Source organism: Coturnix japonica, chromosome 5 (assembly GCF_001577835.2).
Source record: "Coturnix japonica isolate 7356 chromosome 5, Coturnix japonica 2.1, whole genome shotgun sequence".
Taxonomy (NCBI): Eukaryota; Metazoa; Chordata; class Aves; order Galliformes; family Phasianidae; genus Coturnix; species Coturnix japonica.
The window spans coordinates 32,519,319-32,544,093 of NC_029520.1; the positions used below are offsets into that span (position 1 = coordinate 32,519,319).

General features: G+C 38.0%; 1 protein-coding gene across 2 annotated transcripts; it reads right to left on the reverse strand.

The window, feature by feature from the left end:
* Window positions 1-14: 14 nt before the first annotated feature.
* SNX6 (sorting nexin 6) lies at window positions 15-23,123 on the reverse strand. Of its 2 annotated transcripts, none has more exons than XM_015864998.2 (14): window positions 22,874-23,123; window positions 22,650-22,700; window positions 17,310-17,414; window positions 16,362-16,472; window positions 14,722-14,843; window positions 12,615-12,738; window positions 11,230-11,325; window positions 10,271-10,376; window positions 8,314-8,389; window positions 6,961-7,000; window positions 5,815-5,901; window positions 4,800-4,959; window positions 4,076-4,161; window positions 15-1,843 (listed from the first exon to the last, which is right to left on the reverse strand). In XM_015864998.2, exons 1-14 carry the CDS (start codon window positions 22,877-22,879, stop codon window positions 1,790-1,792), a joined length of 1,224 nt encoding a protein of 407 aa, XP_015720484.1. In that variant the 5' UTR covers window positions 22,880-23,123; the 3' UTR covers window positions 15-1,789. The 2 variants fall into 2 exon arrangements, with proteins under 2 accessions (XP_015720484.1, XP_015720485.1); XM_015864999.2 differs by having other exon boundaries at window positions 22,650-22,697; window positions 22,874-22,979.
* Between the last annotated feature and the right edge of the window lie 1,652 nt (window positions 23,124-24,775).

Consider the following 24,775-nt stretch of genomic DNA (forward strand, 5'->3'; position numbering starts at 1 on the left):
AGACCCAATACCAAGAGGATTGAAAAAATTTAATGAGCTACTAACACTGAACAACGAGGACTAGTCTAAAAACTGTTTCCCACAGTCCTACTTAAAATATTTACAATTGTGGTAACTGTATATACATTGTAGTCTTTGTCCCTTATAGTCTATTTATAGATGAGTTCCTTAGGAATTACACCTTTGTATTTGGAAGATGAACAGCACAGTATTAGTGTGGTTGCCATTAATAGAAAATAGTATATACACGATGTGAGTTGCTAATAGCCACTGGGCACCAATAACCAGAAGTCTGAGGCTGTGCCTATGCAACTCAATGCAAAGAGCATGTGAAGCTGAGGAACCCCTGTCTTAGAAGCATTCCATGTGCAGTGCTGTGCTTTACTACACTGTGCAATTCACCCTATTGGAAAATAAACCTAGCCCTCCATGCAGCAGTACTGGAGAGTGTAATTACAGAGACTGACACTGACATTGGTCAGCATCTCCAATCAAAAAATGCCATTCACTGGAATTCTGCTGCTCTGCTGAAGGGCTACAAACCCATACAAAGCAGCAATCCCCCTGTGATGAATGATTAATCAAGTAAAGCCTAGTTTTACAACATTCTGAGATTATACAAGAGAACAGCAGCTCTTGGAAAGGACGTGCGGTTCAAGGGAGAGACAGAAAGCATTCAACAAACAAGAGACTGTGGATTCAAACAACAAAAGGTGTCCTGAGCTCTAAATCCAGTTAGCAGAAGGAGACACAGTTCAGGCATTCCTTTACTGGGTATGCCTTTACTACTTGTTTTCTGAAGCAAAGCTTCTCTTTTGTATAGAAGTGGGGCAGTATTACCTTTTTCTACTGAACACCCTTCTGCCAGTTTACTTTCCCCTTCTGGAAAGAAACCAGCTACTTCCCTTAAAAAACATTTCCACCAAAGAAAATGACAAGTCAGCCACTAAGGTGAAAACTATGCTGGATAGGAAAGTCACAAACAGAGGCAAATGGATAAACCTGAGAATGCAAGTGAAAAATTACCAGGCTAGTACTTCATGTTAAACCAATCTGGTACCTGTTTTACAGGATGAACAGAGAAAAATCTACTTTATCTGATTTACTAGAAAATATTAAGCTTATAGATGATACAATGTCTGCATAATTTTAGAAAAATCATTGATTTCATGGTTTATTTTACAATAATTGGATTAGTCTACAAGTTAAGGCAAACATACTAATGTATTTGCTTTTCCTTTTAAATCATAGTTATAAAGGTTACACAAAGTTCTTCAAAACTTCTAAGAAATGTTCACAATTGAAAAAAAAAGATTAAGTTTCTTGATATCAGTAAATGGAAAAAAACTAAGACAGTGTGTATACAATGCATTATAGTAACAATATTCAAATATCTAATGGTAATAGTTAAGCCATTTGAACGATGTACTTCAAATGGTGAACTTCAGAAATTACTTACGAAGGTAAATGATTGGCAGCTGTATCGTAGTATTCATAACATGAACGTAATTATATTGGCTAGTTTCACAAAAACAGAGCATTTGGTTTCTGAACAATGAAAGCATATAATGATTAAATAAACATGAATATGCATGAATAACAAGTAAGCTGTTGCTTTGTATAGTCTTGAGCTACTTTCAGGTCTTCGTTTTAACTCTTTTTGAAAGGAGGAGCTCGCTTATGTGCACTTTGTCAAACAATTTCCCCAGGGAACTGTAAATGCCTATTGAAAGTCACAAAAACAAAATCCAGGAGGGCAGCCCTTGTTAGCGGGAGGACAGAGCGTAGCTTATGTGTCACCATTTAACACTGCCAGGCAGCTCTGCAGCAGCTGTAAGTTACCCTGTAAAGACACAGAAAAATATGACCACATTTCCTGGTACATTCATGGTACAAAAAAAAATGTTTTGTTTTTTAAACAGCAACAACAGTCATCATTAAGCAAAAACAGATATAATTAAGTATACGTGAAGATATTCAAGGAAACTATTTTTGTTGACTTTAAGAATGCTGTGCCGTGGAACTAAACTTGAAATTCAACAATAAGCATTACTATCATTCCCAGGTCTTTTTCACAGTGTTCTCACAAAAGATCTCCTTTGGCCATAAAAACTGTTCTATATAGAGCAGTCTCAGCAAAAAAGTTCAAAGCTGTAAAGTTTTCATTCTTTACACAGCGTTGTTACTGCTCTGTTACTACAGTACTATTCCCACAACAGAAGCATTCATATATATGAAGAACACTGACTTTATTGATAAGTGTTAACAAGTGCTCAAGGATGGGCGTTGTGTAAAAGACTTCTCCCCCCAGATTTATATGCTTAGCTGCATGATTTAGCCACAGAAGTTTCTAAGCTGAGACTAAATTCATTATCAGAACATTAGGTTTTACCTCTACAGGCAAGTTCTGCTCTTCTTTCCAAATATAGAGGTTTTGTATGTCAGTTTTTATATCATATTTAAAGCGTTCTGACTCTACCAAGTTGACTGTCAGATTTATAATTGAATTTACAGAGCTAGCAGTTAAAAAGCTACCACTGCCAAGTGGTGAACTGCTGGGAAGCCAGGAGAAAAATAGCAGCGCTCACATTGTTTTGTGCATTCATTAATACTCAGATTACTTTACGTAACTGTCTGTTCACTCTTAAATAGCTGTAACTAGATTTGTTCCCCAATGTGAAACTTCTCTGTAAGAAATAATATTAGATTATTAACTGTTAAAGTGTAATTCCTATCAGATTCAGGCAAAACATGAGGACAAACCTCTCTGACTGCCCAGCTCTAAACATCGGAGAAACTGCTACCTTTTAAAACAAAATCCTCCAAAAAACAACCTAAAAGCAAGTCTCCAAAAAAAAACAAAACCACACAAACCTGTAATTAATCAGTATCAGAAGCTGTAATTTGCACATCCTTGATAAATTGTCCACACAACTACGGAAGAATCTGTAATTCATACTTTTTCACAGTTGAAAGTCTACCAAGTGGCCAGTGGTAGATATGCAAAAGGACACTTGTTTCTCTGTCTGAAAAGGTCAGAAATCATAGCTCTCTCCTCTAATAAGGTTTTTATAATCTATAGTAAGCAACTAACAACATTAAAACAGCAGACTTCTACTTAGGTCTACTGAACTTGATATACAGGAGATGTATGGAGACCTGGTGGCCTATCCTTGAGGCATATAGAGTTCATAAATCTAAGGGCTCTATTGTAATTGTAACAGTTGATTATTAGCTAGTAACGAAGTCATTAATGGAATGGATTTCTTTTTCAGGTTGAAGTACTTCTGCACTGCATGCCTGTCATCGATAGCAAAAGTGTGACAAGTAATCTTTTGCCTATCTCTTTACAGTTCAGCAGGAGCATGAAATAATTTGCAGCTCACAGGTCATTACGTAGCACAAAAAGGTTCTCAGTCACTTCCAGTTTCACTATGATAGCCTACTGACATGCAGGCACACCATTCGTTTTCATTAAGTTTACAAAGTTCGTAACAATAACCTTATTTAAATTGTGGTAAATGAAGGACAACAGAGACACCATTGCTCTTCCTAGCTGCAACATTTTATATACTTGTGGCAGCATAGCTCAAAAGTCCTCCAGTTTTACAATCAGGAAAGTATTTCTTGCCAACTCAGATTCCTGAGCACTAAGAATTACAGTTATCGGTAGACTGTGGTGACAGAAGCAGGTTATAAAGGACTTCTGACAAAGCATTTAACCAAATCCCTTAGCTGTGGATTTCACTTCCTTCTTCTGACAATTCCGAACAAACATCTGTTGTAGAAAGGCAACAAGCTTTTTTTTGGTATTTTTTTACATCATGGTCTTCAAGCAGACCAGTTTTCCAAAGACAGTTCCTCCCAAACCCTCACATATATTTTACCTATATTATTCTCATTATTTAAGAAACCTATAGAAAGTCTACCTGTCTGGAAGATGCTCATCATCAAACTCCCCTCCCTGAATGTAAGAGTGTGTATCACACAAAACTAACACAGACATTTTGGTTATTCAAGCATTTAAATGCTTAAAACCAGTTGAAATAAAGGCCAAAAAATGGACCATAATTACCTTAGCATGCTTTAATTCCAGTTCTGCTAGTTCCACTAAATTTTTTCTGAATGCTGCAACTCTTCTTGTCTTGAAGTCTATCAATTCTATATAAAATAAGATTAGATTCATTAATAGTATTATTGCAAGCACCCCCAACTGTTAACTGATTTTCCGTCAAGAAGAAAGAGGTCGGTGATGTCTCATCTAGAAGAATAATGAGCCAGATTTACAGGGTCAAACAATTCCTTTAACTGATAAAGACAGACAAGCCTTGTACGAATCTGTCCCAAATGAGTCAGATGACTACTTACCCCCAACAATCTTAGCCTAAAAAGGAGTACGGTTCCAGGAAAGAGGCCAATATGTAAATAATACTGCTTTCCTTCACAGTTACTGTAACCCCACATCCTTAGTAAAACCTCATTTCATAACCCCTCCTTTTTTAGAATCACTGTTGCAATTATCCTTTTATATCCTCGCCTATGCAGCATATAAGAGGGGTAAAAAATAATCTGCACTTAGACTTTGCTCTGCCAAGCAATTACGACATTGATATTATTGACTGATGAAGCTATCAGAACCAAAGGAAAATATCATTTGAACTGCTCAAAATAAATAAATGCTAATTAAAAAAATAACGCCCTTGTTTAGGAAATGCAGAACAAAAACTTATTCTCATTAATAGAAACTTGAAATCCATTATTTTCAAGTAGTAACACAGGATGAAAAGCTACCCAAATACCTTGTTTTGCCGATTCAGATATTTTCTCAAATTTCTGACAGCATATCTGCTGAGTAGTTTCAGCTTGCAGCACATCTTTGTTTTTCGCTCTTGCTTTATCCAATGCCTTATTAGCATTTTCATAATCCACTAGTGACCTAGATCTTCTATACAGGAGATCCTATGAAGTATAAAGGCCATACAGAGTTTACACTAACGTACTCAAACATTTTAGCATATGCAAAGTAATAAAGAAAATTAGATTAAAATTAACCTTTCTTTCTGTATATTTAACTAAATTATTTTCCTTCACTGTATTTCATCCTGCAAGTCATGGGAACATCCATACTGGATCAGACATCCAATTTAATACTGTTTGGTCTGCATCTTGTCTGACAGAAGCCAGCACCAGATGGCTTAGATGATACTGCAAAAAGTCTAAGAGAAGGCAATCACGGGAAATTTAACAGCTTTTTAGATTAGAAACAAACTATATTTAGATTACAGATCAGAAATACAAACAGGGCTTAAGAAAGAGCAGTATTCTTTTTTTGTGCAACAGTTATTGCTGTGATCTAAATACAGACACTTTCTGTCAAATGCTTCCATATTCTACTACTTAATCATCTTATATCAAGCCACATTAAGAATGAGTCTCCAGGTACAAAATATCCAATCTGCCCACATTTTTGTATCAGCGCTTGCAGAGAACCTGGAGTATTCATCTTCAATATTAAAATGAACAAAACAAATCTGCTTGCAGTCTACAGCTTGAAAAATTTATCAAACGCTCTTCTACTGTTTTCAGTTATACTGCATGTTTTAGCCTTGACAAGTGGTTCACACAGCCCAAACAACTGCACTTCTATTCCTTATAAAAAACAGAAAAAAAACTTTCACAGTTGAAGGAAAAATAACAGGCTAGAGGTAGTATTATTTCAACCTCTCAGTTTAAGAAAATCAGCGTATTTCTCCCCCCATCCACCCTTTCTTAAAAAAGGGACACCAGTCCACCAAACAGAAAACATAAGTTTACCTTAGCAGCTTGAGATTCCCTTAAGTAGTATTTCAGAAGATCAGAAAGTTTAAGATCTTCATCAGCAGATACCCGGGCCTCTATTTTCTGGAAAAAAACAGTAAGTAAAAACACTGATTTAAACATCTAGATATCAGGAATATATATTTGTATGATGTAAATACAATATGAACTATGCAGCAGTGCAAGGCATTGTCTTCTTCAAAAGTTAATCATGCATTTGTGATACAATACTTAAATGTGCATAAAGAGAAATTGTATTAGTCTTTGATATTAAGATGTGACAACTGGCTTTCCATTCTGAACAAAAAAAGCATTATTCCCAATTCCTATTTTTATTATTATACACTAGGAAAAAATATAGAAGAGAAACAAAGACTTATGTGTTATAAAGAGTTGTACAAGAAGTGTAGTTTTCAAAATCAAATGAAAACAAATTTTAAGGCCCTTTAGTAGATCAGCTACGTAACTGAACTGCACTAAACAGTTCAAAATACTACTTTGTAAAAGGTATATGTTGCATGACTGCACTTAAAACAGACATGTCTGTGAATTTCAAGTGTGTAAATGCATTTTTTAAATCTTATTTTTAAATTAAAGAATTCTCAAAGGTAACATTTGAGGTCAAAGCAAGTAATTTCAGGATTTCCTTCTAAGTACCTATTGATGTGGATACAACTGTTTTTTTAAAGTGTAACACTTTTCACTAGAAACATTTCCTAGTCTGCAACATGCACTTGCATAAACAGGTCTTAAGATCAGAAACAAGCAACATGAACACTTTTTTCTTTTTTAATTAAGGATTACATTTCTTTTTTTCCTTAATAAGTTCTGTGATAACCAATACCAAGTATGAAAAGCAGTCTAAGCATTTCAGAGGCACAGCACCTTTACTAGCTTATTACGCAGAAGACAGGAAGACTACCAAAAATGTAGTAGACCGAGTACTACTAAAGACCAATCATTCTCCAAACAGATGACTGAAAATGTATGTCTTTTCATTCCCTATTGCACGCTGCTTACATATTCAATATCACAATAACCATAAAACAACCCCATCCTAATGCATAATTGATACAAAATATCCTAATTTTGCTGCAAAGATAGGTACAAAGAATATATCTAAAAGGGTTTTGAGATACATACCCTTGTTTTATCAAATAATTCTGATACTTTCAGGAAGAACCTGTAGGAAGGAAAGAGCTCACATTACAATATTAACTTGAACAGTCTAATCAGCTTTCTATAAATCAAAATATACATGCACATGGCAATGTAGACTTTAAATGTGGTGCCTATAATTGTCATTTACAGAATCCAAAGAACATTAAGAGTTTCAAACTGCAGTACTTCAAACATCTGGGAATTGTACAATTTTTGAAAAGGTAAGAGATTAAGTGTAATGTAGGGATGGATTTTACTAGAGAATAATTAAACAGTTCCTCAGAGATCCTTTAACTTCCACAAATTAAACCTGAAATACCACCATCCTGGTTAACAGTCCTACACAGTTACCAGCTCTCCTTCATTACTTTTCTCTAAACAATAAACATGATGCATGCCCTACTTGTAATTCAGTAAGCTTGAAAAGCATGGCACACCTTCATCACAGGAGATGATACACACATTTAGTGTCTATCAGCAGCCGGTAACAGCAGTGTGTAACAGCAGACTGAATTATAGCTGTTTCATTTTGAAAGGAGACAGATATAATTCCTGACAGACTGTGACAGACTACATCAGATCTCATTATTATAAACTAAGTAGTTGTTTATAATCATTACAGTAATCTGTAAGGTACCACAACATGTGGATGTATATAATTATAAATCAGGTAAATTGACAAAAAAATAAGTCACCTTTCCTATACATTCATCTACTGAACACTAGTAAATGTTCACAAGCATTAACTAACATCTTTAGCTAGTTAATTTTTACTTTCAGATACACCAAACAGTTCACATTCAAGCAAACCACTGAAAGAGTGAAAGACAAATATCCATACAGAGAAACTTCCTGCTATTTTCTAAGGTTTTGGAATTTCCATTCCTTTACTTTCCTGAAGGCAGTAAATAAGTATCCAGAACAGCAAGGGTGTCTTTCAAGATGCTGTTACAGGAACATCCAAAAAACCTGTACGTTCAGACCTGTGATATGCCCTTGTTGCATACACTGAAGCACTTCATACATTTATTTTAAAAAAAAATAATCAAAAAAGTGAGAGTTGAGGCTTTGCCTGTTCTGTGAGGGCTCTTCCTCTTGGTATCATTGTCTACAAACTACAGAAAACAATAGCATCTTTCCCAGGAAATTATTAAAGCAATAATATTAGTGCAGTCTCATGTTACAGAACAGAAATGCTAGTCAAGAAAATCTCTTAACAGGATATATCTGCAATAAATTCTGTTCTTCTCACAGCAAGAGTGCTACCAACTCAGCAGGTCATCATTAAGACTGCTACTTAGCAAATTCCCCCATAAGCTATTAACAAAATCTTACTTGCATATATCTGTGGAGTCCTGTGTTCCTAATGCATATAATGAAGAACCAATTCTATTATAGTCATCCGCCACATCTAGGAAAAAAGCAAGCACTAGTTTTACTATTTAATTTCTCTCCTTTCTGGAAATCAAGTTCCTTTATTTCTTCAAGAGTGTTCTGGGTTTGTTTGTTTTGTTTTTCCTCCTACAAGGAGCACGCCTTAATACAAAAACAGGAATAAAATTTATGTCATGTATTAAGAACTTCACACAACAAACGTGGCTCTCTTACCAAATTGCAAAGACTGTAATTTATCTAGGGATATTCAATACAAGTAGCACATGCCGAGTATGTTTATTGTGCAACAATGTTAGGTTTTATCGTTTTATCTTTTAAATTTACAGATTCAATAGTTGATGTTCAAATTTAAATTCAAATCTGAACTCCAGAGCTATTTGAAAGAAAAAAAAAAAAAAAGAAAGAAAAATCCGTGTGCTTTATGGCATTACACCAAATATCAACTCTGAACTACCAAAATACTGTACTGTATACACATCTTTTTTCGCATATGTTTAATTTTCAGGAAACCCTTCCCCATCAACAATTGGTTACCAGTTGAAGAGGAACTGGATTTAAAGCACTTTAAACAAGAAGATCAGAAGCAGAGTTTGTAAAGAAGGCTGCCTAATCTGACTAGTGAGATATTGCTACACAGATTGCTTCTTTCAAAACTTTTAGTATGAACTCAAGATCCAAGCAATGAAATACATTTGTTTCTTGTTATTGCTGTTAACAGAAATGCTTACATTTGTGAAGTTCCTGGATGAACTACCCCAAAACATAAAACAAAGTTTAAATCAATTATTTTTTGATTCTTCAGAAGCAATTCTCACCATTAAGTTTTGACTTTTGTTCAAAAGATTGAGTGGGTCACCATCTATTCAATTCATTTCTCCATACATCCCAAGCTAATTATTGTAGCTGGTCACAGTGAAAAAGGGTATAAGGTAACCATTAACATCAACTATATTTCACACTTAAACATCAAATACATTTTCTGATGGAAGTAGAAAGACAGTCACTCTGAAAGCTCTGAAGTTCCCTGTAGATCACGGGCAAGTTATCAATGAACTATAAAAGGCCCATTTCCAAAATAAGCTTCCCAAGTTATGACAGTACGCAGTGCTGTTTCATAGAAGTTGCCAATAAACATATAGGATTTGAGTCTGAAAAACTGAAATAAAGGGCAATGAAAGTCAAGTTTTTCATAGATTCTCAAAACAGTTATACATTCCTAAACCAAAGGCTTCCTATTTTATCCCAATTGGCATAATGCAATTGAGGACATTATCTACAGCTTAAAAAAAAAAAAAAAGAAAGAAAAAAAAAGACATTAACTAGCATTCAGCTTCGGAAGAAAAATCAACAACTAATCAGAGAATCAAACCTCAGTAACAAAAGGAATCTTGCAAACCAAGTTACTGAATACAAATTCCAATTCCCACTCTAGAAGGCTAAAAAATGGAAACCAGACTTTCCAGGCTAAAACTAACAGTCCAAACAGGAGTTTGCCACTCAGTAAGTCAGTGCAATGCCTAGTGTGCTATGAAACAGCATTCTGATAACCACAAGCTTAATTAAGAGCAACCTCATTAGGAGTAAAGTCACAGGTAATGCTCTATTACCCACTTCACAATTTAAAGACTAGGAATCAGACTTCAAGGAAAAAAAAACTATATAAAATTTTATTTCACTCCAAAGGGACTGAAGAGATCTTCAGCACTGAAACATGCTGTTCATAATCCATCCAGACTGTCACAGCAAAGGCTAAACTTTGAAAATAATATTAAACTTTGTTTCTCACTACCAGAAGACTATGCTTGGAGAAATTCACCTTTTCTTGTAAAAACTATCGCTCCTCACAAATCACAGCCGTGCACTCTATCACAGCTCTCCTTCTGAATAAAGAACTCACTTTTATGTGATCTTGTCATTTTATCGGATTTGGCAGAGGCATCTTTGACTCGGTTGTGGTATTCTACAAGGAATGTCCTTTCGTGTTCAAAGAAATCATCCACATCCTGGAAAGAAAAAAAGAAAAGACAATTTAGAAAAACCCTCAGATCTCATTCATTCTGTACAGTGCAAATTATACTGAGAAAATGTGAATATACTTCTGGTGCTGTGACATGAAATGAAATCTATTTTTATCTAAAACATCATTTATGTAAACTGTTTTCCTCCTTACTTATTTAATAGTGATCTTGTGCTTTATTACAAATTTGCAACAAATATTTCAAAGGTCTAAGTAACTAAACCTGAAACAAAGGAAATCAGTTTGCTACTACCTACCACTTTGTTGATAGAAATACAGGGTAAATGTCAAGTACTTAATCAAGGACACTAACCAAGAACAAGGTAGGATGGGGTAGTAAAATACTCAATTGTGCAAATGCAATAGTCACAATACAGACAATACAAACTTACAGCACTGACCTTTATGACAGATTTCTTTCAAGTTCGTAAATGTAGGTAAATTTAAATTGCTATTGTATTACCATTTAAGATATGCAGCTTCAACTAAGACTCTAAAACAGATATTCAATAACACCTAATAGACTACAACACAGGCTTTGAACAATGTGCTTTTTGAGTAACCACTGCTGATTATTTGAACCTTATATTCTTTTTTTCCTGTCTCATAATTAATCCATGGTTATATCCTCTGTCCAGTAAATTTGAAATTCAACATTTTATGACTAGGAACTTCAGCTGCCTTAATTTGCTTCCAAATGGAAAGTTAATACCAGAAAAAAAGACCAAGAGCTTCTGTAGAATTTTAGTTATAAAAACATTATTTCAACATTAGGAAACACTGAAAGAGAAAGGCAATGTTAATACATTTCTAATCTTGATACATTAAGTGGCAATTACCTTTACTCCTGAAACAATGACACCGTCTGCTGATTTAACCATATTTTTAAAGAAGTCTTCCAGTTTCTCTTTCTTATTTTTCCCACGAACACTCAACTGAAAGAACAAATTCATATATCAAATTATTTCATTTGCTGGAGGCAACAGAAGCTTTTTTTTTTTTTTTAATATAAAAAGACATAGCAAAGCTTGCTGCTTCTAAACCAGTTTTCCTGCTTGACCAAGCTCCGCATTAAAGGAAATAAAGCACCATGTGCCCACACTAACAGACTACTCTGATTTACTACCGTCCTTTATAATATTCTTCCATTACAGTTCAGCAATATTCTAGCAAATATAGATGATAACAAATTAATGACATATACATGTCAGTTATCAATAATACAGTATTTACCATGAATAGCATAATTTGAGTTAAGCTTTTATTACCTGATTTTGCTCTTCTAAGCGTAGAATGACAAGTCCCTCACTTTGAAAAACTAGAGAAACATTTATCCCTCACTGCACTGAAGATAATGTTGGTTTCAGCCCACTCACACTTCTCTCTCCTGTCCATCTAAGTTGATCAAGTTTAAGAAAATTGAGTTCCTTAAAAAGCTGGCATTTCCAAGTCAAGCAATATGAGGACCTTCTCTAACACATTTTGAAGGTAAGTACATACTCAGTTGAACCAATTTTTGTCATGATTTCTGCTTCAACATTCAATGTTGATTTCTGCAGTTTTAAAAAAGCAACTAAAATACATTTTCAGAATGAGAAACCAACCAACTCTAACACCATGCAGCTGCTATGAACTCAGATTCCTTTCAATCAGCTCAAGATCCGAAGGCAACTCAGTATATAACACATGGAGATACACAAAAGTGAAGTATCCAGAAAAAATTGTAAAGCCTCATAGAAATTATTTTTAAAAAAAGGGGGGGTGGGGAGGAGAGAGGAGGAGGAGCTTTCTTTATCATAATGCTTCAGGAGAAACCCTCTGGTTTTGTAAGCAACAGAATTTAAACCATTGTTCTAAATCCTAAAAAAATTATCACCTGTTTTTGTTACACCAACTCCACACCCCACTCCAAGTTTTAGTCAAGGAACAGGCAAGTATAACACCATGTGAAATCACCATCCAAAGCTAATCTTTTTAATCCAAAACATAATAGATTCCCATTAGTATTTTTCATTCTGACACTAGAGTATTTGGTTGCCCAGGCGGAAGCAGAATGAACTCCTACGGACAAAAATGAATTTGTAACTTAAAATACAAATACGTCCAGTATGAAGGAACTGATGCAATTCGCTCCAGGAGGTAATGCTTTCTTAATCAATTTTCCACACCACCATAAAAGTACGTCTTGATTTTTCTTGCCAACAATTTAGCTTTCAATACTCACATCCTGATTATATTCCAAGAAGACATGGAAATTTAAATCCTTTCTCAAAATAGGGTGTGCTGCCACACGACACAAGAACACTTCATGCATTGCAACTGTCTTCTTGAATATTGCCAAATATTCACTGAAAATAAAAAAACAAGACGGACTAAGAATTTCACTTGAAGCAATAAAATCTGAGATAAGCCCACTGAGAAGCTCTAAGAGATCCTCAGTAAAGGCATACAATTTAAGCTGACAAAGAGGTTAATATTCTGATACTTTAATATAAATATATAGACACATATAAAAACAAATAGTATAATGTTAATACAAGGGGGAAATTTGAAGCCATAACATATTACTGATAGATTTTTAAAGAAGATTCAAATACAATCCAGTTTTTAAGACTAACACAGATGGGTTTGCTGCAAGTGTAATTTCAATTGTGTCCTTTCACTGCCTTCACAAAAGTCAAGAAATTGAGATACATTAGTAGACAGCAGACGCGCAATTTCCTTCCTCCCCATCTCCATCCCCTTGCCTATTTGCACCCTCCTTCCTTACTTAAACATTCATATCTTTTGGATAGTTCTTTAAATAGTAGCCTCTTATTCCATGACAAAGTACTTAGCCTTTTTAGGCTGAAGTTTACGTGGATGTCTTGCTTCACTGTGGTTCTAAAAGTGAAATTAAGTGCTGCCTTTGGTAAGTACAACCAAAACAATCAAATTTAACCTTTACAGTTGTGTAGTTGCTCAGATCAACCAACTCAACTTTAAAGGAAATATTCATTTGTGATTTAATTAAGAGGATGGCGTTCTTATTAATACAAGTTTTCTACAATTCTTTTTGCTCTCCAAATTCAATCAGTAAGATGTAACTTCTCTATAAACAAGAATGGGCTCTTTTCCCCATTCTGAGGTCAAACAGTGAAATAACACTTTTGCTTCCACTATGTGCGAGGAGGTTAAGATTTACATACCAGCAAACCAGCAGGGCCAGTGTTGGGAGATGTTTGATCTCAGTGAGAGTAGTAGTCACTCAGTGAAGACAAAAAAGGAGGATGCAGAGGATGGAGGTGGCAGTAGAAGAAACCCAAAGTTTTCTGTGTTATCCAACCCCTAACCAGACCACAAGAGAATCATGATCAGGGCCGCTGGAAAACCAGATTCTTTAAAATGTAGTGTTTTACTAATTTCCAGTTCTCTGTATATGAAGTGTATATCTACTCTGCAATAAATTACATTGTATGCAACGCTAACACAGAGTTTTAAGATATTTGCTCACAGCTGCTGACGTTTGGAGACAAAACATCAGTTTCTAAGAGTTCTATGTGCTTCTCTTGCCAATTCAGAGCTCTTGATAGCAGTCTAGAAGCAGTGTAAATATACACTTGAAAACTGAAACCAGTGACAGGAAAAAAGATCAAAGAAGTGAGTGCATGACAAGGAAAGTGAAAGGAGCCAGGAGAAACTTTACTGTGTAACTCAGCATAGAACAAGAAGACTTAGTTCTAATGTTTCAATACACGCTAAATTGACAGTATGTGAAGATACTATTTTCATGAAGTACATTCTCATTGTGGAAAAAAAAAAAAAAGTTTCAAGAAAAAAAAAAAAGATCTTCTAGCAATTGCTGAATTTCTTAGGGAACAGAAGGCTGGCATCTACCACGTTTACAATACCAACCACACGCAAAAATCCCTAGTTCAATCACTTTATGCACAGAACTTATTTTTTGTTACGTTTATAGAATGGGGAACACCAGAAATAAAAAAGACATGGGCTACCTTCTCCTCCCTTTCCAAGTGTTCTGTAAAGAAAAGGATCTAACCATGTTGTTGGATTTTTTCTTTTACTTACAAAAGAATTTTCAAGAACAAGCTGACTTTCTTCCTGTTTCAGAAGCACATCTGTGAAACAGTTGTAATTTCTAAGCAATGATTTCTACAATTTTCCTAATGGCTCTGATCATGATCACTAAGATAACCTTGGTTATGTAGCAACTTGATTCTCAAGCTTTTATCTCACAGAGAACCACTGCAGTGAAATCAGAAACACAGGACAGCGAACAGCACTAAAATTTAAAGGGAAAAAAAGAAAAGGTAGTAATGAAGACTACATACGCCTCCAGTTCTTGTTTCATCTTGGTGAATTCTTCTTTAGTCATCGATCCTTCTCCTTCTCCCAGCTTCTGCAATTTCTCCCTTGAGGCATCGAAGTCGGGCCTGGGTGGCGCTGGTGGAATCTAAAAACAAATAAATTTTTTTAATTAAATTGTTCCTTTACTGAACAGATATTTTCTGACTGAAAAGTCTGCCTGCAGCTTGTTAATATATAGCTCTCTCTTTTGTCATTCATGAAAGCATTTACATTTAAATTCTCTTATGAATGAGTTAGGTGTTTGGAATTAGTGTGCCAACTTTCACCAAATGTCCTTGAAGATTACTCAAGAGCTGCCATAGCTTACCTACAACAGAATTCAAGCAATACCTAGTTTTCCCAATGCAAGGAATTAAAACTCAGAATTGTTCTTTTATAAGTATAGTATGGATTGTTTCTTGTTGAAAGACAAAGAATTGTACAGTTTCTTTCACACCACTGATAACTCTCAAAATTATTAAATCAAAAAACCCCACATTCTGTATTGTCTGCAGGAGCCAGTTTTTTCTTGTAGCACTGCTGATGTTAAAGATATATCTGTTGAAATAACAAAGTACATAACAAACAAATCCGTAGGTTACTATCATAACAGTACTGAAAGAGAAAACACTGAAGACAAACTGATCCTGAATTGCTATGAATAAAGAGAAACTGAACAAATAAAGCTAAAATGTGCTGAAAATTAAGTAAGCTTCTATTTGTCCATTACACGAACGCATTACAGAACTAGTAAAATCCAGAATTTACTCAGGCAATTGTTGAAAGCTAATTACTAGAGATCAAAGCCCAGTCACTCCCAACAGCTCTTCTTACTAAAAAAGACTAGCTCAAGAATAGTATGACACATCACAGATTATCATAATTGTAGCCATTAGTCAATTAGAAATACACATTTACCAACTGAATCAGTAGACCCTCTCACCCACACATGAATACCTAACTTTCACAACAGGATAGTAAGTATTTCTATCCATAATTAAAGCATGAACAGCAGCATCCATTTTTAATAGGCACTGCATCATAAGGTGACTATTTTGAGGGCAAATCTTCCCTGGATGCATGAAATAAACAATAAAACATTAAGTTGTTAATTTACATATTAATGTGCTCTGTCTTTCTAGATGGTTTTCAGCGTGGGCTTTTCTTTCCCCCCCTCAAACTGTTTTATGGTAAAATGATTCTGATCTTCAAAACAGAAACTGAAAAAGCCTAATTAAGAGCATTCAGTTACTGCACTCTACCATCTCAGATAAAACAAAGGCAACATGAACCTCTCAACTAAGTTAAACATTAGCTTACAAAAACAATATTACCAAGTTATAGTCTTCCACACTTCAATGCTGTAGAATAAAAATATGCTAGGATATAGATTAAGCTGCTTGCTCCTCAGTAATAAAAGAAAACGACAACCACAGTGATTTTCCTCCAAGCTTGCTTCAAACATTAATTTTGTGTAATTGCATAAAATGAAGTAGTAAAGCATCTGATCTCATTTTAGTAGGAACGAACACCTGCTGTTTCCATCAGATGTAAAAGCAGCCCTGAGTACTTCTCATGTCCACAGAAACCAGGACACACAAAACAAAGGAACTGCCATACTTACAATATAGCCAGCATAGTCCTCGTTCTCCACAAAGGAATCATGAAGCCAAATAAACTCTTCATGTTGCCGAACAACAGAAAATTCACTCTGTTTGAAATTTGGTAAGGAACTCTGGAAAGGGAAAAGGAAGAAGAGTTATGGAACAACAACAATAAACAGTTTTTAATTAGTATATTAAAAGAACCCTGAAGGAATATCAAAGTATTTCCCTGTAAAATAATAATAACAACTCTAGCATCTAGATAAGTATTTTACCTAAAGTTCATACAGCAATAATTACTCCCACCTCAATTAGTGCATCAAACAATTGGAATGGTTTGTCCAAAGAAACTGTGCAGTCTTCACCCTTGAAGACATTCAAAACTCAATTGCACAAACCTTGAGCAACCTGCTCTGCTTTACTCTCAGGTGATGGTGGAAGCAGGGAGAGAAGGGACTAAACGATCTCAAGAGACCTTCTTCAGCCTCAATGATTCTGTGATTCTGCACTCAGTAAACCAACAAATTTACCAAGTCGATACAAGCTGCAACTAAAAATGACTCCTGAATATAATTCCATTATGAAATGTATTTTTAGAATCTGAAACCACAACCAGCCTAAGCGGGAAAATAAATAGATAGATAGATAGATAGATAGATAGATAAGACTGAGGTGTATCAAAGATTCTACCTACAAATAGGCTGTTTAATAAGCATAGGAATCATATGATAGCACATCAGTGCAAAACAAGAATGGTACTTTATTCCAGATTTTCTTATTTTTTTAGCTTCTATTTTTTGTCATCATTTCCTTGAGCACCATTGCTACGTGGTCACTTAAACATGAGATAATACTGTTCTCTCATCATCTCCTTTGGAACATTTCACACCTGCTTCATAATCACAGTTTAAGCAAGCTCGCTTTCTTATAGTCAAGAAAACATTCAGTGCACAAACCCAGGCTTTTACCTTTGTATGGACAGTGAATTTCACTTTGTCCCTCTCACTGAGTGCATCTGAGATATCCACTTGCAGAGCAGCATCAGTCTGGAGATCGACATTTATTGCCCTAAGCTAAACAAAGAGAAAGAACCTATTTAGCTTAAGTACATACATACATATATAAGCTAAACATAAAGACATATGTTAATTGTATTTCCCTCATACTTCCCTTGATAATCCAAAGTGATGAACACGTTTAGAAGACTGAAAATAATTCATTTTTAAAAGCAATATTAAATAATCATTTCCAGCAGGAAAAAAAAAAAAAAGCCACACAACTGTAGTATGCCTTATTGCACACATGACCATATATATTTCCTTGCTTGAATTCCCTGTTAGCATACCATTTCTGCATATTGTTCATGTGCTAGAAACTGAGATGGTCAAGACAAAGTACACATACAAACAGCAGCAATTCCAGTAAGCTTCTGCCTTCATTTTTCTACTCCACCCCTATCACTTCTCCTACGCATGCTCAAATGACAACCAGCATCATGCAAAGGTAATTAAGAACTAACAGTCATAAAGGCTCCTTTAAGAAAAAAAAAATGGTCCTATATTTCAAAGAAGGAAGAGCTACTAAAGAGCCAGTTTGTTCATGTTGTCTTACACTGTTCTTTTGTTTAAAATGCCCCATGATAGATCAAAAGTGCTAAACAAAAAACAATCAAAACCAAACAAATCCTCTGAACTTCACAGAGCTAAGTCCCTCTGGACGTATTTTTTTCTGAAAAAGTAAGATAAATTCTCAAAAAACAACATGAGAAATGGGAATCAGACTAGGAATCCCTGGTTTTTCTTTTCTTTTTTCCATGGGACGTGAAATCTGAACTCCCATAAAATACTTCAAGTCACAAAAAAAAGACAGCAAGACAATGAAATACAGAAAAAGAAGTATGTGAGCACATTGACTAGAAGAGGCAACGCCTGGCAGTAACTAGACCAAAAGCTTCACCACTACTCAGTGAAACTAACTTCACCTGACCCGCGCTTCTGTTCTAGAGCAGTTTGTCCCATAACCATTTCATAATCATGATCAACCAACATTCTCAACATTTTTACAACTATTAAGGCCAAATCCAAAATCTTCTACAACTGCCCCCCAAAAATTATTTCAGTGTCATGCTTGCGATGTTCATCTTGTACTCAAATGGTTTCCTTTGATGTTGTATTTATTTCTAGAAACACCGTGTTCTTTGGTATAAAAGTGCTTTTCCATACAAAGTCGCAGACTTTTTTCCTACAAGATTTCTCAGGAATGCATTTTGAAGTCCAACTCAAGTACAAAAATGCAAAAGTGCAGCACAAAGGCTGCACACAAGCACATTTTAAAGGGAACTCTGCAACATGCTGGAAAAGCATCAGGACAGAAGCATCAACCACATCTTGTTTCTCAGCAGCTACCTTAACCCTTTTGTTAATTTCAGTGGCCTGCTCCCATTCTGCCCTCAGTGCACAGACAACTCTGCTCCTTATGCAGCAGCAATCAGACTACTCGAGCTTACAACTACTGTATTAAACTAAGCCAAATCACACAGCCTGGAGTACCCTGCAAGGCTGGTTCACCAGAATTTCTTCCTCACAGCAAAGCTGGAAGTTGTTTCATAGTGACACATTCCCACATACTACACAGGGATTTCTGTTTTGTTTTCTCAAGTTCAGAGGTTACTGCCTCACACAAAGATGTGACATTAGCATGCAGCGACCCGCTGCAGATCACATCTACGAAGCAGAATCTCCCCAGCCCCTACTGTGCTTCCAAATTCCTTTAGATTTAATTTAGGAAAGAAAAATATAATTTCACATGCCAAACTCTGCCTTATGTCAGGACACCACAATTTCCCAGCTTGTAACAAAGCTTTTAGTGGTTACATTGTTTGATGCACTGCTTGCTCTTCTCCAGCCCAACAGAATGAGAACAGCGAAGTACTCCCAGAAAATAATCTGGATTATCCCAATGTTGGGTTCTGTTGTTTTCCACAGGTCATAACAATGAAAAGGAAGAACAACCTTAACCATGACAACTCCGCTCACAGCATACATTTTTAAAAGACTAATTGTTTGATTTGAACTAAGTTTGTAATGATCCTGAAGAGTTTAATCACATGTTAAATTATGCTATGCAGCCTGACTGCCAACAGGGAACGTTTTCATCTGCAATGGTAATGAAGCATTCAATGAAAGGTGTCGAAGACAATCACAAAGTTGAAAGACTTTAAATTTATTCATATGACACAACGGTTCATATTGTATTACTGGGAATTAAAATCACAACATCGTCACAAAACAAATTTAAGCGATCTCTTCATCACTGCTCCAAAAGAAAGCAGCCACCAACTGACAGCTTCTGAGCCACGAACACCGCAGGAAACAGAAACAAAATGCTACAAAGTTCTCCAAAGTTTGATTTGGACCAAAACGAAACTATTTCACATTCTGGAAAGAAATACGGGTGGGACAAGTCCCTCGATCCATTACAGCACAGCAAAACCATTCTATGCTTAGATACATGCCCTACACTTATGCTGAATGCTTACACAAAACATAAGCTAAGTTAATTCAGCTGCTTTGCAGTTTCCTATGCAATACAAACGAAGTCCCTTTTTTATTTGAAGTCTAGAAAACGCCAGAAGCCAAACACAGGGCTAACCTTACAGTACTAAGAGAATGCAGTGCAATTGAAGATTTGGCACCTAAGTACTTGTTTAAGGACCAATTAGGATTCATATGATAATGAAAAGAAGCTGCTAAAGACAAGGAAAACAAGCAAACTTTACATTCCTAGGCAATGTCATCCTTTAACAACAGTAACTAACTACACCGCCCTTAGCTTTCAAAAGGGTTAGAGAGAAAGGATCCTTTCTTCAATTGATTCTTTACAGGCAGATAAATACACAAGGGGAGAGAAACAAACAGTACTTTACAACAGAGGAACATCAAGCCTCACCACAACATCAAGTTTCTAACAGACCTGTTCTAAGGCATAGCACACTTCCCCTAAACGAGAACACAAGAGCATTATCCAAGTAAGCTGAGGTATATACAGATATGAAATACACAAAACAGTTCTAGTAGAGCAATACTATACCACGCTTTTAAAACGCTTGTTGTTTACATTAGAGAGATCACACAACAAAACACAACCAGGAACTGAGTTACTCTCAGTGCACTCAATAGTATCTTCCTAAGCGAGATTCAGAAAAGCAGTTCCTGCAAGTTCATTTCATGAGAACTATTTATAAGTAGTTCCATCTACAGACCACCCACTGCTACTTCCTCAAAGACAATTCTCAGTACTCTATTTTACAGTCACCCAGAAAAGATTCCATATGGTCTAACACAATTGTGAAGAGAATTTGTTTTATGTGGCATCAGCATAAATTCCAGCTTTCCTCTCATCCCATCATCCTCACACTGAACACAACTATAGCTGACCAACCCCATACTGAAGAGTTAAAAGTACAGTTGTTAATCTCCGAATTATAGAGGAAATAATACCCGTTTCCAAAACAAAAAGCTAATTAACCAGAAATTGTAATTCACGCTTTCAAATAAAGATTTGACTGACCATTTTCTAATCACAGAGGAAGGCAACAAATCAGAACCAGGAAAAAGCTCTAAGAAAAGCTGTTTATTTTTATTACTGCTAAGGAAAACGTTAGCGTTGTGAAGATAAGAGCACAACAAACCTATTGGTGAACACTCTGCTAGTGTTGCTTCTGATTAGGTTTTCTGTATCACAATCCAAATAATGCAGATAATAGCCAATGTTTTAAGCCCGGGGATTTACAGAGCAGTGTAAAGGGGGGGGAAAAAAAGAACTAAAAATAAGAAACAAAAGCTGAAGAATGGAGGACATTGCTTAATTCCTCAGTATTGGATACTAGAGGAAGCGAGGGGAAGGGAAAGAAGGAAAAAGAGGACTGTGCTTGGCCAGCTGTAATGATGTCAGTTGTCCAACAGCACAAACACGATTGCTAAAAGATTTCTAATGGTTTTTAAATTACATTGCAAACTCTGACTACTTGAGGCCTCAAAGGGAAAATTAAAACACAATCAAGAAAGTTTTACACATTCTATCTACATCCCCAGATAAAAAACAACCTAATCACGCACTTCAGTGCCTGTTCCTAAACAACAAAGAAAACACATATGGAATATATTATTCAAACCTCCTCTGAACTAGGGTTGAAGAACTGGAACACAGAATGGCTTGAGTTGGAAGGGACCTCAAATACCACCCAGCCCCAACCACTGCCATGGACAGGGCTGCTCCCCACCAGCTCAGGCTGCTCAGGGCCCCAGCCAGCCTGGCCTTAAGCAATGCCAGGGATGGGGCACCCACAGCTTCTCTGGGCAGCCTCTGCCAGTGCCTCACCATCCTCTGAGTGAAAAATGTCCTCCTAGCATATGGCCTAAATCTTCCCTTTTTCAGTGTAACGTATCTCACCCTTGTTCTAACATTATCTGCCTATATATAAGGATATACAGAATACACTCAATTCATACCACATGCTTACAAGTCAAAAATCACAAGGTACGGAATGTTACACTTGGTGCTTGAGTATTCCATGTATGATACAAGTGTATGCCAACATGGAGTTGTTCAGATTTGGTGTCTTTAGCAACAGAGGGGACACAGCTCCTGTAATAAACAGCATCAACCAAGCCAATCTCTGCCATTCTGTACAGCAGCTTCTCTCCTAACTCACCCAGTCCTTCACAAGATACTACCTCATAGGTCGACCTGAATGAACCTCACCAGATTAGCTTATTTGCTGCTTAACTGAGACAGGGAAGTTAAAAATGAATGCATATAATGAGACGATAAACAGAGGCCAGAAGAGCGGGTCAGAGAAGCATTTTCTCAATAAGGAACATCACCCTGGTATCCGCTCCCGACAACAGAACTTCTGTTCAATAAGAAGCTTATTAAGCAATGCCAGCCTGCAATGTAAACGTCTCTTTGTTATCCACGGGAACCCCTGGGGCCTAAGGAGAGCAGAGGGTGCTGCCGTGATTCCACGCAGGGCCGCACACCCCCAGACCCGCTGCCCGACGCCGCGCGGGGGAGGGGAGGCACAGTGAAATTGGCCCCGGCGGCACACATTAATCTGCCCCGGCTCTCCAACAAAAGCCCCCAGCAGCTGCCCCTGGAAATGCGGGACCGCAACAAGGGCAAATCACAGCAAAACACTCGCAAAGGGGACCCCGCCCGGGGGAGGCCACCCCAGCGCCAGGCCTCAACCCCGAGGCGCGGAGGCCGACCCCGCCCCCGCACCCCCAGTGCCACCCCGCGTTACTCACACCTCGATCCTCCTCCGAGAGGAAATCTGGGCCGTCGTCAGAGCCTTCCTGCTGGGCGCAAAGAGGAGGAGGAGGCGGCGCGGGCCGACGGGCGCGGGCCACGGCGGGCGAGAGGAAGGAAGGAAGGCAGGGTGGGGGAGAGACAAAGCGCACAGGTTAGCGACCGGCCGACCGCACCCGCCCACCCGGCCCCTACCCCCGCCCCGGGCCGCCCGGACACCCACCATCATGGCTGCTCGCCGCGCTCCCGCCGCCGGCCCTCCCCGCCAGGCCGCCCGCAGCCCAGCGGTGAGGCGGGGCTGAGCGCGGGGGCGGGGCGGCGGCGCCTCTCGCGAGGGAGCGGTGGGTGCGGGCGGATCGAGCCCCAACGGCCCCTCCCCTGTGCCGCTGTGCCGGGGGGGCGGCAGCTGGGTGCTGCTGTCCTGTCGCTGTGCGTTCGCCTTTCTCCTCTCTGATTGACGCGTCGCTCCCCGAGCTCCCTTCTACACGCTGCTTCCTGTGCTCGGTTCGCCGAGGGCAGCGTGGCTTTGTTCACGCGTGCAGAATTCAAAAGGACGCGCAGAGAGCAAGGCAGCAAAACCTCTGGCTGCCTCGTCCCTGACCTTCATCCGTAGCCATCATTTCCACGGGAATCGGGCTTCCGCAGCATCGTGCCCTTCACATGTGAAAATAACAGTGCAATTATGCTGCACTAGGAATGAAGCGGTTCATTATCCCCTTTTGGTTTACTGGCAGTTATGTGACTGACGGCCACCTTTCTATCAGATGAAGATAAATGCCCCTTCTTTGAATGACTGTGAAAAGCACCAGCATCAAACAATGCAAGGAACAGGACTGTGGAGGCTCCAGGGCCGGGCTGCCTTGGTGGGTGAATCAGCCAGAACAGCAAAGAAACAGCCTCAGGGTGGGGCTTTACGATCAGCATAAACCGATCCGAGCCCGTGCGGTTGCTGAGGGATGGCATGGACATTAGCAACCCCTGGGCGTGCAGGCAGATGAGGGAATTGATCCAGCTGCAAATCAACCCGGCAGCAAGTGGCTGGTTTCCATCTTAGCTGACTCCGCAATGCAGCCAAGTCCACGCCTACGTGAGCACTAACGGGATGGAGCCATCACCTCCAGCAGCACCGAGGGATCAGGAGGGCCTGAGCCGATCAGGAAACTTCACCTGCAGAAATCCTATCCCTGCAGCCATGGGATAAATGAAGAGAAAGCTTTCTGAGTTCCACAGTGCTTAGAAATGTGCCTGGAATTTGGAAAAAGAAAGAAAATTCTCTTTGGGAAATTTTTCTTAGTGTGTGGGAAAAAGCCTTTTGCTGTGCTTTTCCCATGCTTTTATGATGCTTTTTGGGTGTGATTCAGAATTCTTCAAACAGTTTTCATGTGCTCAGTCAATTTCTGTGTTGATACAAGCATGTACAGTGGTACCTAAAGTACCGACTTACTACTTAGGTTGGGAGAATTAAAAACATTTTACAGGAAACTGAGAAACAGTATGTGATCTCTGTTTGACCATGTCTGGTCATGCTGAGAGGGTAAAGCCAAACTCATGCAGAAAAGTTGATCTGTGTGGGATTACCTGCACACGACAACATCCTGTTCTGTGCAGTCTGTGCTCAGTGTCTGGGCTCAGAGCCCACAGTGGCTGGTATGAGTTCAGCAGGATGACCATCTTAGCAGCATTTACCAGAAGAAAAACAAAAACAAAAAAACCTCCTCCTGCTGACACCACAGTGCTTGCTGCTCACTCTGACACTCTCACACAAGAGTTGCTGTGTATACAGAGATCTGTGGCTCCCAGGACAGATGTGAGTGCATTCTGGAAAGGTCAATGTGCTTCTTGTTAAAAATGAGTGATGTTGGACCATTTAGCAGAACTGGAACTAGAAGCTGAATGCAAGTCTCCATCTGCCACGGGGACATCCTAGTTACTGAGCTAGCAGGCTAGAGAAGAACACTTCTCAGTGCTCTGCTGTCAAGGCTCAGTTCAATACTCCTTCACTGAGGCAGTAGGATCACGTTATGTTTCCTCTGACAGCTCATCCCACCTGGGGAATTTCCATCTTTCCTGTTTGCACACACTCCTATATGTCTACACAGCAATAGTAAACCAGGTCAGTGAACTA

Excerpts from the sequence above, each read along its gene's own strand:
- SNX6 (XM_015864998.2), bottom strand. Across the intron at positions 14,844-16,361 it reads AGGACTATGCTGGCTATATT|ATTCCACCAGCGCCACCCAG; the intron begins GTAAGTATGGCA and ends ATTTGTTTTTAG. Across the intron at positions 7,001-8,313 it reads GACTCCACAGATATATGCAA|GTTCTTCCTGAAAGTATCAG; the intron begins GTAAGATTTTGT and ends TCCTTCCTACAG.